The 15701-nt window shown below is 41.8% G+C and overlaps 1 protein-coding gene across 4 annotated transcripts in view; it reads right to left on the reverse strand.

Moving 5' to 3' along the window:
* Positions 1-15701, reverse strand: part of NSD3 (nuclear receptor binding SET domain protein 3) — a gene marked incomplete at its 3' end in the record, with an annotated part of 129422 nt that overhangs the window by 82049 nt on the left and 31672 nt on the right. For all 4 annotated transcript variants that reach the window (XM_081960728.1, XM_081960729.1, XM_081960727.1 and 1 more), the window contains exon 2: positions 4774-5495. In XM_081960728.1, the coding sequence (XP_081816854.1) occupies positions 4774-5451 (678 nt within the window). In that variant the 5' untranslated portion in view covers positions 5452-5495. The remainder of the gene's footprint in view (positions 1-4773; positions 5496-15701) is intronic.

Below are 15701 nucleotides of genomic sequence, written 5' to 3' on the forward strand. Positions count from 1 at the left end.
CCAGAGTAAGGTCTTGCCTCTCCAAATCTTCCCAAGAAAGTAGGACTCTTGAAACCGAAGTCCCAAAAGGAGCTTTTACCGAAAGGCTTGTGATAGCAAAAGGTCTAGTCAGGAACGAAATCTTTCCACTTAAAAAAAACCAGCAATTTAAAGCAGTGCAAACTAAATCTGTACCATAAAACCTCTACCACAGGACAACAATGCAGAAAACAGAAACTCGCAGCGCAGCAATCCGGGAAACAGAAAGAGAAACTTCATATAGAGATCCCTCCAATCCTCCCCCTTCCCACCAGGTATTTCTCTCTCTCTCTCTGGGCACAATGGGAATATATCTGCTGAACAAAACTCTGTATTGGGGACAGGAAAGGCATCAGGCCAGTAAATACTTAGCTCCATTCAGTTACACAGACTCCACCCCGCAAGGGTTTATGGGTCCATTAAAAGAGGATGGTGACCACATTTCTGAAATAATTTTTTTTCAATTTCAGCAGCATTTCACATGGCTGCACCGGTTAGTCAACTGCCATTTTCCAGAATTAATCACAAATTACCCTTTGAAGTTTTCTGAAAACTGTTACTATTGTTGTGGGAGTCCTCTTGCAATATCTCTCCTTCCTAATATGATAGGCAAGCTGATTCACGCCTTCAACCCTGTTCTTCCCAATAAAGAAACAGAATACATAACCCAGTGAATTACAAACCTTCATCGCTGATTCTAAACAGATGAGCAGAATCCAGGCAGGGAGCCAATTGTGAACTGAATTAGAACAAGGCCATTTTAAGATGTTTGTTGCATTTATAGTGTAGAATGAAGGCAGAAGCAGATAAGAATTATTTAACTGTAACAGCAAAGGAGGGTATAAATTTAGAACCTATGAATAAGTAATTTAAATGTACAAATCATTCTGGGGACGGGAAGGCACATTGCCAGCTTTTAAATGTATTTCATTTATGGACAGATATATTTTGTGGAAACTTCTGTCGCTTTCTTTCTGAAGGGCTGTTCCACAGCGGGTCAGTTTTTATTCAGGGGACATTCGTTTCCTTCCTTCCATTTACGGGTGAAGTTGAGTCACCCATATCATAAACTCATTTTGAGAGGGGAGGGGGGGGGAAAGGTGTGAGCAGATTGTCACCATCAAAGCATTAATAGTTCCGAATGTGCATTTCTCAATGTCTTCTTCATTAGCCCTATAAAATAGATCCCAATTACTGTCTTCACAGAGCTACTGCCGAGACAAAAGCAGCTTGCTAAGGCCATCTTTTGAAAGGTATTCCCAGACCAGGGGTGGGGAACGATGGCTCTTTTTACGACTTGTGGACTTCAACTCCCAGAATTCCTGAGCCAGCTGGTTCTGCAATCGTTTGTTAAATTATGCGAGGCCCACCTCTGCTTACATCTCAAAAACAAGAATTTGGTGCATTAAAAGGTTTCAAGATTAGCAAACAGAACACAAAGATATATATATATATATATATTTAATATCTGACATGTGACGAAATGTTGGAATAAGTTTCATATCTTAATACAGAAGATTCTCGAAGTGAATATAAAGATAAAACCAAAAACTTTTCTTTTGGGTTTAATGGAAAAAGACTTTTTTGGGGAACTTTGATATTATACATGTTGACGGCAGCAAGATTATTTTATGCACAAAAATGGTTTGTGCTTTGATTCCCACAATGGACAAGTGGTAGCAAAAACTGATGGAATTGGCAGAGATAGCTAAATTAACTGTTTTGATTAAAGAGAAAATACAACTATTTTTGTTTCTACTTGGAAACCACTTCTGGACTTAGTGCTCGAGGTTGGGGGATTTGGGGTTTTACTGATTAGATAGGTTTGTTGTTATAGAAATGGCTAGTTTATACTATTACCGGTATGTAAAAGTTAAAAAGTTGAGATTTGATGTTAATATCTTATTGTACTGCACCAAAGGGAGTCGGAAGTCAATGCCTTTTCTTTCTTTTCCCCTTTTTCTTACACTTTTCCTTTACCTATCTTTCCTACTATTTTCTTTTGTATTTTTGTATATTATATAGTATTAATGTATAAACTACATCACACACACATACACACACACCATCTATCAGTCTTAGAATTTTCTTTCAACACTAACATTCAACTGAAATTACTTTTCAAATGGAGTGAAAATTTAATTTTCACTCCATTTGATATTCAGTCATACAGCATTACTTGCAAAAGCTATTTTTTAATAACTTGCTTAACTCCATTAAAAAAAAATGTTGGGTGGCCACCAACATTATGCCACATTTCCTCAACCGCACCTTCTAAGACTATTTATAGTGTATTCTACCCTAGTATGAGTCAATCATTCAGCTTGTCTACTGACATCTGGGCCAATGAAGAGTGGGTGCTTTTTTTTTTTCAGAAACAAAGCAAATCCTGGTGCATCATTATTTCATGAGTATGCCTATTAAAATATTTAATAGGTTAATAGAATACTCTACAACTGATTGAGTCATCTCACAACTTTGTGTAGCAAAAACAAAGGTCTAGAGCAGGGGTGTCCAAACTTGGCAACTTTAAGACTTGTGGACTTCAACTCCCAGAATTCCCCAGCCAAGTCCACAAGTCTTAAAGTTGCCAAGTTTGGACACCCCTGCTCTAGAGGCAGAACTATGAGACCAATTCCACAAAACAAGTAGTTTAGTCAATGGAATCATCACAAGTGAAATGATGCCCAAATATGATCTGTGTGTACGTGCGATAACATAATCAGACAAACCAATATGGTCTGGTGGTTAAGGTACTGGTTTAGAGACCAGAAGACTAGGAGTTCTAGTCCCGCTTTAGGCATGAAAACCAGCTGGGAGCTTTTGGGCCGGTCACTTTCTCTTAGCTCACCTCACAGGGCTGTTGTTGTGGGGGGAAATAGGAGGAAGGAGTAGAGTGTATGTGCTGCCTGGAGTTACTTATAAATAAAGTGTTGGATAAAAGTCCAAATAAACAAACAAACAAATAAATGTTGCAATTACATACTTATGGCGAACTTCAGCTACAAGTACTAAGTCAGTGTGTTTGTGTAATGTCATCAAATGTGTTTTCTCTTTACCCTTCTGTAGATGTCCATGCATTTAGCGGTTAACGCTTCAGTGTGAGAATAATGGGAGCCAAAAGAAGGGCCTTCTCCGTGGTGGCCACCCCTCTTTGGAACATCATTCCCCCAGAGATTAGAATGGCCCCCATTCTTAACGCTCTTCTGGAAGGCACTGAAGACTTGGTTCCGCCAGTGGGCCTGAGGATCAAGGCCATTAAACGGCTTGTGTCGCTGGAGAGGGGGTGGGTGGGAGGTGGGGGTTGATTTGGCTATATTGTGCTATCTTAATTTATTTGATTCTTTTTGTTAGTTTTTATTGTTTTAAATGTGGTTTTCTATTCTGTAAGCCGCCTTGAGTCGCCATGGGCAAATAGGCGGCAAAATCAAATAATTAAATAATCAAATAAATAATCAAATAAATAATCAAATAAATAAATAATCAAATAAATAAATAATCAAATAAATAAATAATCAAATAGTTAATAAAATGAATAAATAAATTAAATAATCCCCATTGAACAAGGAACGTTTTGAATATGTATGGATCATTGGTGAAATTCATTTTTTAAAAATACCAGTTCTGTGGGCATGGCTTGGTGGGTGTGGCTTGGCGGGTGTGGCTTGGTGGGCGTGGCAGGTGAAGGATACTGCAAAATCTCCATTCCCACCCCACTCGGGCCAGCCAGAGGTGACATTTGCCGGTTCTCCAAACTACTCAAAATTTCTGCTACTGGTTCTCCAGAACCTGTCAGAACCTGCTGGATTTAAACCCTGGTACGGATACTATTGGATTACACTGAAGAAAAAAATTGAAATTTCAAAATTACTCTTTTATCTAAAATAGTATTTTAACACCTTCAGGCAGATGATTTGATTAGCCAATATTGCATGAACATCAGAAATTATCCCGTGAAGCTAAATAAAGTATAGCCTGTTTTATATGAATTGTTCTTGGCATTAAAAGAGATTTCTGCACGAAACAATTATCCTATTCACACAGGGAAGTTTATAATTTAATACAGAAAGAAAAAGAAAAAAAATGGACAGAAAATGCAAAAAGACCAGGAATTGTTGTTAACAGAAAATGTACCACATATGATTTTCAGTCTCTCTCCCTAATTATACCCCAAAATGAAGCACTGTACAACTTTAATAGCCGTCATGTCACTCAGCTGTAATAAAATTACTGAGATAATATTCACCCATCAATAGTATTGTACAATTTGACTCTAGAAGAATCTAAAGTTCTTTATAAATTATTCTGACAATTTGCATAGTTGGTTGCAAAAGATGGTTTGGTTGTTGTTTTTTTCCTGCAGTAGAGAAAAATCTACAATTTTTATTTTTATTTTTTATTTTAAAGTAAAATGCATTTATACAAACAAACAGACCAGTACGGAACTTGCTACTAAGCAATCTTTGGGCACTGATTGGCAATATTCCACAAAAGCCAAGCTGACAAGCAGATGAAAAAAAATATTAAGAAAAAGACTCAGAAAAGCAATGCTTTGCATGAAAAATAAGGAGGAGGTGGTGGAGGAGGAGAAAAAGAAGAAGGAGCAGGAGAAGGAGAAAAGGAAGGAGGAGGAAGAGGAGAAGAAAAGGAGAAGGAGAAGGAGAAAAAGGAGGAGGAGAGGAGATGGAGGAGGAGGAGGAGGAAGAAGAGAAGAAAAAGAAGCTGAATTATTATTATTTTTTTACTCCAACTTACATTTTGCTCCTCCGGCTCCAGCTTGGGAATCTTACGTGACTTGCGGTCTTCCGAATGGGCAGCGTCATGCTTGCTACTTTTTTTTCGCTTCTCCTTCCTCCCTTCGTGTTTGGACTTTGCAAACTCGCTCGCTTGCACTTCGTTTAAAAGGTCCCCACACAGTGAGGACTCAAACAATTCCCTGCCGTTCTGGATAGTTTTGGTTATTTTCAGTTTAATTTCTGGTGAGCCTGTCTTCTTTGGAATCACCGTTTGGGAGACCGAGGGAGGAGGGGGCTGGGGAGGGGAGGGCTTCTCCAGGAGGTCGTGTGGCCTTAGGTTAGAGTTCTCCATCTGATAATACTCCGGTGGGCTAAAGTTTCTAACGGTGCCAAAGCCGTTGGCAGAGCCATTGGGATACTGGCTGAAGGACTGGAATTTGGTCTGGGGCTCGTACATGCCAATTTGGGGAAATCCATTAATGAGGGGCGGGAGGTCCTCGGCCGTTGGCGTGGGATACTGAAAGCCTTGCTGCAGAGCAAGGGCAGCTTCATAGGGTGTCTGCCGACCATCTTCTGTGATGTCACTGTGGGCATCGAAAGCATCCTCTTGGCGGTTGTTCGCCGAATCAATGAGTTGAGGTGGTTGCTGAATTGTGTTTCCCATGATCCCTTGCATGAAAGAGAAGGAGAAATCCATTGTTCTGCTCCAGCATCCTTAGCTTTCCCTTTTTCTCATAGGGCCTAAAATGAGAGAAGGGAAAGAAAGAGAAAAAGATGTGATTCTATGGCAGTGATGGCCAACCTTTTTGTCCTCACATGCCGTTTTTCTACAAACACCACCCCCCCCCGCGGCCCATTTTGAGCCCACTTGGTCTCCCTGAAGCCTTCTGGGATTGCGGGGGGGGAAGCATCCCTCCTGCTCCCTGTGCATGCATGCGCATCTCCCGCATGCACAGCAGGGCTGAAAATCAGCTGGCCGGAGGGAGGCACATGCATACGCAGTGGAACTGAGCTGGGTTGACGTTTTGCGTGCCTGCAGAGAAGGCTCCGCATGCCACAGGTGGCAAGTGTGCTATAGGTTCGCCATCACGGTTCTATGGCTTCCCAAGCAAAATTTAGAGAAAGCAAGGTAATTGCTACGATTTAACAGGAATTTCCCCCTTTCTGCTAAAAAGGTTTCCAAGGCTAATAAGTTTCCTACGGCATAAACTCTAGTGTGTAGAGCAAACATTTTTATTTGCTACACAAAAGGCTTTCCTTCGTTATTGTAAGGCACAAGAGATCAGGTCCAAGTCAAGGTCGAATTAAGCGGACTTATTGCTAATCATGCGTATGTATGCACAGGACTCTTCTCAACTAGCGGTTAACACCTGCTTGGAGTTAGATAAGCGTTAAAGGAATTCAAGGGTGGCTGGATTACTTTGCTTGTGGCTATGTAGGGATTCTAAGGCTGATGTCCTTTTTAACTCCACCCCCGGGTACGGCCAGTCCTTTTCCTCATCAGTGGTCTATGCGAAGGATGCAGGCCTGAAGCACAAAAGTACACTTGGATACTTCTAAAAGTAGAACAGTACACCTTCCAGCGACACTTGTGTGTGAGATGGGCAGTTATATAAATCTGACATATAAATAAATAAAATCAAAGGATTTGTATATGCCCCTCCAGGCAATTTCTCTTTCTTTCCTTCCTTCCTTCTTTCTCTCTCTTTCTTTTTTTCTTTCTCTCTTTTTCTTTTCTTTCTTCCTTTTCTTTCCTCCTCTTTTCATCTTTCTTTTCCTTTTCTTCCTTCCTTTCTCTTTCTTTCTTTCTTTCTCCCTTCCTTTCTTTTTTTCTTTCTAGTTCTGTCTTTCCCTCCTTCCTTCCTTCCTTCTACATACATACATACCTACATGGGTGGGGTCCGGCAGGCACTACTGCCAGTTCGCTCTTGTGTGTGCATGCACAGTGCAATTACAATTATTCTGCGCATGGGCAGAATCAAAAGACAAGATGGCAGCGCCAACGGAGCTGCCTGGGGAACCGGTTCGGGGGCGTGGCAGGCCTAGGTCGCTGCCGATTCCAGCGATTCAGGCCGCCAAACCACTGCCAGTTTCAGTCGAACCGTTCCGAATCAGTAGGAACCCACCACTGCGTGCATGCATACCAGTGGTGGGTTTCAACTCCGGTTCCAACCGTTACGGTTGGAACGGGGCCGGCGGCGTCCTCATGTACGCGCGCAGTGCACGCATAAGTTCTAGCGCCTCCGCAATGCTGTGGTGCTCCAGGTGCTCTGTAGAGTGTTGTGCAGGTGCTGCATGCACCATGCGCATGCGCAGCAGCACAGAAACTTCAAAACACAGGTAAGGAGCGCGGGCAGGTGGGTGGGCAGGTGGGTGGGCCCTCCGGATCACTGTACCGGAACCGTATCCAGTGCTCCGGTCTGGCTCTGGTACGCCTGTCCCGGGGCATACCGCTAGCAATCCACCACTGATGCATACATGCATGCATACATATATACATACATACATATTTCTTAACCACCTCAGAGAGGGGCTCTGGGCTTTTTTTTTCTTTTTTTCCGGCATGCATATGTACACCTGAAGGACCAGTCTTTTAAAATGCTGGATACCTGCTGTTTGTTGCAACTGATTTACCATCACTCTATTTAAGCAGTACACTCCAACTTAAATCTCTGGTGATTAACAGTGTAAGAATGTATCAACTGTGATATGCAACAAAGGACAGAGCAATTAGGCCAACATGAAAGCTCCAGATCTGTTCCAAAAAGCAATTTGGAGTAAAAAAAAAAGAAAAGAAAAAAAGAATGAAACAAGCACATTGTTTCATAGAATCTGATTTTCAACTCCGAGAGACCACATGCAATAGATATACTCCATGGCAATCTGTCTCCAGCCTGATCTTCCACCACTGCACTCATTGCCACTGAAACTAAGTCCTTGCAACAAATAATGGAGCCAAAAAAGCCAATGCAATCCTAAATTGCGTTAACAGAGGGATACAATCAAGATCAAGGGAGGTACCAACACCACTCTATAGAGCCTTAGTAAGGTCACACCTAGAGTACTGCATCCAGTTTTAGTCACAACACTGTAAAAAAAGACTCTAGAAAAAGTGCAGAGAAGAGCAACCAGGATGATGAGGGGACTGGAGACCAAAACATATGATGAACGGTTGCAGGAACTGGGCATGGCTAGTCTAGTTTTAATATTTTTTTAATAAAATACTTTTGGAGTAAAAATCTATCTAAAGATAGTTTTCTATTTAAGGTACCTCAATAATTTAGTTTATTCAGCATGAAATGGAGCTCAGGTATGTAGCATGAGGCTGTATATTCTGCAATATAGGGACTCTCGGTGAGTCAAGAAGTCAGAGGAGGAGCCGCTGCGGGACAGGGCTGCTCTTTAAAAATTATAATTTAAATCAAGTTGATTTAAATCAAGCCCTCGCCGATGGGAAAGCAAAGAGAAAATTATAATATGGCAGAAGGTGTTGCAGAACTTTAACAAGACTTTGGGCAACACTATTTTTTCAGGAGTCACATGCTTCTCTAACAAAACAAAGCCAAGTTCTATTAATGAGAAAGCATCACAGACCATCATTTTGCACATTAATATACTTTTTTTAAAAACCCACCAACCATATGGGATGATGAAGCTCTTCGTAGAATCCATACATTTAGCCTCAGCTTGGACTTTTCTCTCAATGGTTTGCCACCACAAATTCCCTATCCCAGGGATGGCTAACCTTTTTGTCGTCACATGCCCAAAGCGCATCCATAACCAGAAGCATTCTTATTAGGACTACTAGACCAAAACATTGATAAACAAGCACAAGACATAATCATACACACACGTACGGCATCCAGGATTGCTTTCGCACAAAAAAAAAAATCAATATACCCTCAGATGAAACTATAATCAGGAAAATTCCTTCGGGAGAGGGTTGCGGCTAATCAAATAAAATTATTATTATTATTATTATTATTATTATTATTATTATTATTATTATTATTATTATTATTATTATTATTATTATTATTATTATTATTATTATTATTAAATACTCAAATGCGCAGAAATGGATAAAATGACAATAGAACTAAAAAAAAGAGAAGAATCGGACTTCTATAAAGTATGGGATAAAATGTATAAGTGGCTAGAAATCAGAAGCCAAAACAGAAAATAGGGAATATAAATATATGGTGATACAAATAATATTAAGTGTTAGTTCTACGTTTGCTACATTATAGGACAAGGTTAAAGCAATAGGAAGGCAATGCAGAAGGGAGAACTATAAAAACTAAACAAGAAAGCCGATACAAAAGGCTGTAAATTACTGTATATTGTTATGTATGTTTTGTGTTTTGTTTTTGCTTCTTGTGTCTTCTTTACTGTTTTTAAAGATTAAAATTCAATAAAAATTATTAAAAAAAACAAAGAAGTACATCCATAATGCAATGTGTGTGTGCCCCACTTGCGCGCCTCACCCCCTGCGCATGTGCACATGACCCCCTCCATGCTCCCCCTTCCCCTATGCATGTGTGCGTGACTCCCCTCGGGCCTCGTTTTGGGTTTAGTAGGCCTCCCTGCAGCCTCCTGGGAGCAAAAATGGACCGCGGGGGAGGGGGGCACTGCAACCCCCATCCCCTCCACATGCACACGTGACTCCCGCCATACATGAGTGACAGAGATCCAAAAATAAGCTGGCTGGTGGGAGGCGTGCGCGCATGTGTGGTAGAGCTGTGCTGGGGCAACCGCTTGCGTGCCGGCAGAGAGGGCTCTGGGTGTCACCTGTGGCACATGTCATAGTTTCGCCAACCCAAGCTTTAAAGTATTTGTGCATTTTAAAATGTCAAAGGTACTATGTTTTCCCCAAAATAAGACAGGGTCTTATTTTCTTTTGACACTCCCCCTTGTAATAAGCGCTTGGCCTTATTTTCGGGGATGTCTTATTAATTTTGAGGTGCAGGAGGCGGTGACCGTGGTCAAAAATAATTCCAGTCCCTTAAAATATTTTTAAAACACACAAGGAAAAGGCTAAATACAGGAAGCCATTTCTTTTCACTTCTCGAACCGCCAAATTTGGGAGTAACTTCAATAATGCCAATTTCAGCAGCACAGTCATAATGACTTCAGAGGCGAGGCAAGAGGTTACGGGTGGCTCAGAAACCTGTTAAGTGATAAACCACGATGTGTACAGACAGCTGCACCGTTGTTTGTCTCTTTTATGCTTTTCTTGGCAGAAAAGAACTTTGTGTAGATATCCTAAAATATTAATACATTATTAATTATGCGCATTCATCTAGATTGGTAGCACTGGAGGTGTCACCAAGTTGTAATATTCGCAAGAACAATTAAAGGAATTTCAATTTTACCATAAACACAAGCATAAAAAAGGGACATGGTGGCTCCGTGGTTAAGATGCTGAGCTTGTCGATCAGAAGGTCGGCAGCTCAGCGGTTCGAATCCCTAGTGCCATCTAACGGAGTGAGCTCCCATTACTTGTCCCAGCTTCTGCCAACCTAGCAGTTCGAAAGCAGGTCAAAAATGCAAGTAGAAAAATTGGGAAGGGAACAGCGTTCTGTCTAGTCATGCCGGCCACATGACCATGGAGTCGTCTTCGGATAGCGCTGGCTCTTCGGCTTTGAAACGGAGATGAGCACCGCCCCCTAGAGTCAGGAACGACTAGGACACATGTGTGAGGGGAGCCTTTACCACAAACACAATATTGGAAGAGGTACCACTGAAGGATTCAATCTACTTGCAATTTTTTATGTTCATGAGAATGGGCAGACTCAGTTAATTCATGGTTTATGTCTTTGGCTCCTACATTTGATATTGTTTTTGCATAGCCTACTTGACAATACAGGTAGTCCTCGACTTACAACAGTTTGTTTAGTGGCCGTTCAATATGGCTTCATATTTATGATGGTTGTGGTGATCCCCTTTTGTGACCTTCTGACAAGCAAAGTCAATGGGGAAACCAGATTCACTTAACGACCGGGTTACTAACCTAAAAGCTTCAGTGAGTCACTTAACAACTGTGAGGAGGGAGCTTGTAAAATGGGACAAAACTCACTTAACAAATAGCTCGCTTAGCAACAGAAACTTTGGACTCAATTGTCATAAGTTGAGGACATACCTTTATGTAATAAACATTTTTTCCCTACCTACAATGGACCTTTTGGTAGACAAATGTAACCATGGGGCTACATCCATCTCTCTGTTTCTATTCTAAATGGGGAAAGGACCATTCCAAGAGGCTGAAATTGTCTACATGGCCAATTCTTAATTTGGAGAAACTGAAACTTATTGAAGAAGGTTTAATAGCCTCCCCTTAAAGCAGCGATGGCGAACCTTTTTTGGCTCGCGTGCCATAAGTGGGGGGAGCGCAGGGGGGTCATAGGCGGGCGTGCCACACCCATAATGCAATGTGCAACCCCTCCAGTGCGTATACGTGCACTATAGGCACGACCCCCCATTTTTACATGCTTTTTTCACCCTCCCCAGGCTCCAGAGGCTTTATAGGAGCCTGGGGAGGGCGAAAACAGCCCCCCCGCCCTCCACGGACAGGACCGGAGGCTTCCCTGAAGCCTTCGGATCACTCAAAACGACCCTCCGAGCAAACCGGAAGTGCCCTGACAAATGGCTCCACGTGCCACCTGTGGCACACATGCCATAGGTTCGCCATCACTGCCTTAGAGTAAGGTTGACACTTGCGTAGCCATAAAACATCTTAATTCAAAGGTTAAATTCTCAATAAGGAGGAAAACCTAGGTTGACTGGATGGCTGCATAAAAATTTAAACTTTTTTTTTTCCTCTTGTAAAAATCCCCTCAGCAGCTGGTACTCTAAACCTGGTATTTATACATTCTTCTGGGAATATATGTAAAGAAATAAAAAAGCCATTTTATTATGGTTTCCAAACCAAAATATTTTCCTTATTAACCACATGGTGATACATTCGGCTCTCTTCATTTTCAATTATCAGCCCAGTGCTAGGGGTTGCCTTTTTTAAAAAAATATATATAATCAGCGTATGTATGTATGTAGGTATGTAGGTATGTAGGTATGTATGTAGGTATGTAGGTAGGTAGGTAGGCGGAGAGGGGGAGGGAGAGGGAGAGGGAGAGGGAGAGGGAGAGGGAGAGGGAGAGGGAGAGAGAGAGAGAGAGAGAGAGAGAGAGAGAGAGACCCCATATATATATATATGGAACAGAATCAAGGTAATATTTGTCCTAACCTAGGCTTCCTCAAAAAGAACGAGGAAGAGTCCTGATCCTGACAAAACTCCTTTTATTAAACAAATGTGAATTCCTCTCATTCACATTCAGCAAAGGCCTGGCAAACAGTCTTTCAAAGAAATATTTATGACCACAGACCTTATCTATCTTGGAAAGCTGCCATGTAAATATTTTCCAAACGGAGTGCTGTGCAAGGAAAGACTGGGCACAGAGTCTCTGAGTTTCATGGACAGATCTTCACACTCCTGAAACGAATCTAACAACCGAATGAGCGAACTGTTTCCTGCAAAAAGCCCACTCCCCTTTTGGTCCTCTTTTATTTCCTATGGGAGGGGCCAATAACCTTCCACCTGTGACTTTACTCCCAAGTCTACCCTGATTTCTGAGTTGTTCTTTTCTTCTGACAGCTCTGTGCATGAGCACACTGGGAACAGGCTCCAGCTGTTCCTCTGCCTCACTGTCTAGCTCCGTAGGCACCTGATCACTGCCAGACGACCTCGACCCCATCTCTGCCTCTGATGCAGAACCCTCATCCGAGCCTTCCCCAGCCTCCAGGGCTGACCCATGCTCCTTCCCAACCTCCTCACTGTCCGACTCTGCTGCCAGCTTCACTGGCAGGACACAACAATATTGTACTTTAAAATGTGTGGTTTTGAACTCATAATTACTGCTGATGGGACTGCTCAACATGCAGTTCAGTGGCCTTATGAATTATTTGGGCTTCTGATTGACATCTTAACTTGTCTTTTTGTTTTTCAGGTGCTTAGGACAGCAACCTTAGCACTTTCTCCTTCAATTTTTCCCCAACCAATAACTCTCGTCATAGGTTAGCCTGTGGGATTGTCACTGACCCAGAGGTACATTTGAAAAATCGGCACAGGGGTAGCACCTTGTGGCCAGCTTCCCATCTAGTTAATGAATCTTTTAAAACCCAAGTTAGTCACAGCAAAGATAATAATGGAGACCAGGATGTGCAAAACACCGCAGTTTCAAAGCAGGAAGATTTCACGGCACCCACAAACAGCAAGAATTCAGCACAGGGGACGGAGCTCCGTCCTCCTGTGTCTGAAAGGTACTGCGACGTCAACCGGTGCTCCAAGACCACCTCGTCACAGAAAGCAGCACTTTGCAATCAGAATAACAACCAATGACAGGGTTAGCGTTTGTTAAGGATAGAAGGAGCAAAAAATGTTTCTTTCATCTTCAAATCTGTTCCATACTAGGGTATTAGAAAAAAGAAAAGAAGCCACGGCCATAAACCACTTAACTTTTCCCTCTACGAAAACAGAACACAAAAGCAGAAGCAACAGAGTTGGCCGTTATGGGTCTTGATATTCCTGTGCATCAAACGAAGGAAAAGAGGAAGAAGACATATCCTGATTACTATTGAAAGAAGACAGGCTTGTGCAACTTGAAATGAGGCAGTATTCGAAGAAACAGAATAGACTTTCTGAGATATAATTGATGTAATCGCAAAATATACTTTAGAATGAGGCCACAATCCCATCATGCCCTCTTACAACACTTGAAGCATACAAATGAAGTTACTCACAGGCTCTGCTGTTAAACCTTCTATCTAATGAGGCCATTTCTTTCTAACACTTAGTTGAGCTGAAAGAAAAGGGCTCGGCCTTACTGGAATGTAACAGGACTCCCCAGTTCGCCAACTAATTATGCAAAACATGAATAAACAGCTTAGTTTAGCAATTAGTCACCCATTGATATGCTAATTTACACTGTGGTTTGACTTCATCTGACAGGTGAAGATAAAACATAGTCATTTACTGGTTTGGGTGCAAGAACACTAACTTGTAGCCTGACCTGTTCTTCAATAAGCAGTGGGAAGAATAGGCTTTGCATGTTGCTGAGCCCAGTCTGTTAGCTGTTAACACTTCAAAGTAAGGACACAGGATGAGCAATTTTTTTTTAAAAAAAGGAGTAATATGTAAGCAGGATTTCCATTGCTTAAGTTTTGTTTTTCATCTTCTGTAGGTGTGGCTTGATGGCTGATTAGAATGAAAAATAGTTTTCCCCTTTCCTATATATAGATATCAACTGGGGCAATGAGGCCTTAATTCTTCCCTGGTTGGCTTAAATCAGAGATGAATAATTTGCAGGGCACACCTGGACTTGGACATCCTGCCCATGAAATTCAGAGTCAAAATAGCTCATCTTTTGTGGTTAGTTGCGAAGTCGTATCTGACCCCCCATGGACAACGTTCCTCCAGGCCTTCCTGTCCTCTACCATCCTCTGGAGTCCATTTAAGCTCACGCCTGCTGCTTCGGTGACTCCATCCATCCACCTCATTCTCTGTCATCCCCTTCTTCTTTTGCCCTCCATCGTTCCCAGCATGAGGCTCTTCTCCAGGGAGTCCTTCCTTCTCATTAGGTGGCCAAAGTACTTGAGTTTCCTCTTCAGGATCTGGCCTTCTAAAGAGCAGTCAGGGTTGATCTACTCTAGGACTGACTGGTTGGATCACCTTGCAGTCCAAGGGACTCACGGGAGTCTTCTCCAGCACCAGAGTTCAAAGGTCTCCATTCTTTGGCGCTCAGCCTTCCTTATGAGCCAACTTTCACAGCCATCCATTGCAATTGGGAAAACCATAGCCTTGACTAGATGCACTTTTGTTGGCAGGGTAATGTCTCTGCTTTTTTGTATGCTGTCTAGATTTGCCACAGCTTTCCTCCCCAAGAGTAAGCGTCTTTTAATTTCTTTAATTTAATTTAATTTAGCCCATCTTTATGCTACAATTTTTTTACGACCATAAGGCTGGGGAGGGGAGCAAGAGGCTTCAAGGAGGCAAACTGTTCTTATTTCTAGCTTTAAAATCCCCCAACTCCAGCATAATAACTTGAAATATATATCTTGTTTCAAAATTCCACAGTAGATTTCAAATATTTGGGACATTTCAAAGGATGAAAATGGGGCCATCTATCTACCAGAAGTCATTAACCCCTATTCCCACTCTCAATAGAAAAAAACAGCAACAAAATTTTGATTTCATTCTTTTTGGGTTGCCACTGTGCTTCGGACAATATCACCTTCATTCTCCAGCTCAGCGTTGCCGTTTGTAACACAAAGAAAACCATACTGCAAATAAACAAACAAATGCTCAGGAATTGCTGGTATTCTAACCAAAAGTAAGTCTAGCAGCAGTCTATTTCCTACCGTTTTCACTGTGTCGAAGACACGAAAGTTTTAATAGTAAATTAAAAATGGAAACATTACAGCATCACCATTCCTGACCGTCTGTCGTTGTCTATGATTTCTTCGAGCCTGCACAAACCTTTTTTTACAAATCTCTGATACAACAACTGTATCTACCGAGACAGAAATAGAGGAAACCTTTCTCACTGGCCAGGAGGAAACAGACTGCTGGGTTCCTGTTGCCATTAGAGGCAGGAAGCAAAATAATCTGATTCTACCAGCCAACCAACTAACCAACAACCAACCAGATCACTTAATTAGTAGGCACAGATTGCTTAATTTCCCTCTGCTAATAGGTCCCCTGGGAGGGCAGGGGGCAAAAGAGAAAGTTGTACATATGCATTAATGTTTCTTTTTATGAATATAAAGGGAAAGTTATAGGGATATGAATGACAAATTTGTCATCTTATCCTTCTCATCTTTCCCACTACTGGTGTCTTGTGGGTTATGATTACATTACTTTGTTGTTTGTATGTACAATGAAACCATCTGCAT

This window comes from Natrix helvetica (genome assembly GCF_964273705.1).
Source record: "Natrix helvetica genome assembly, chromosome: 8".
NCBI classification, from domain to species: Eukaryota; Metazoa; Chordata; class Lepidosauria; order Squamata; family Natricidae; genus Natrix; species Natrix helvetica.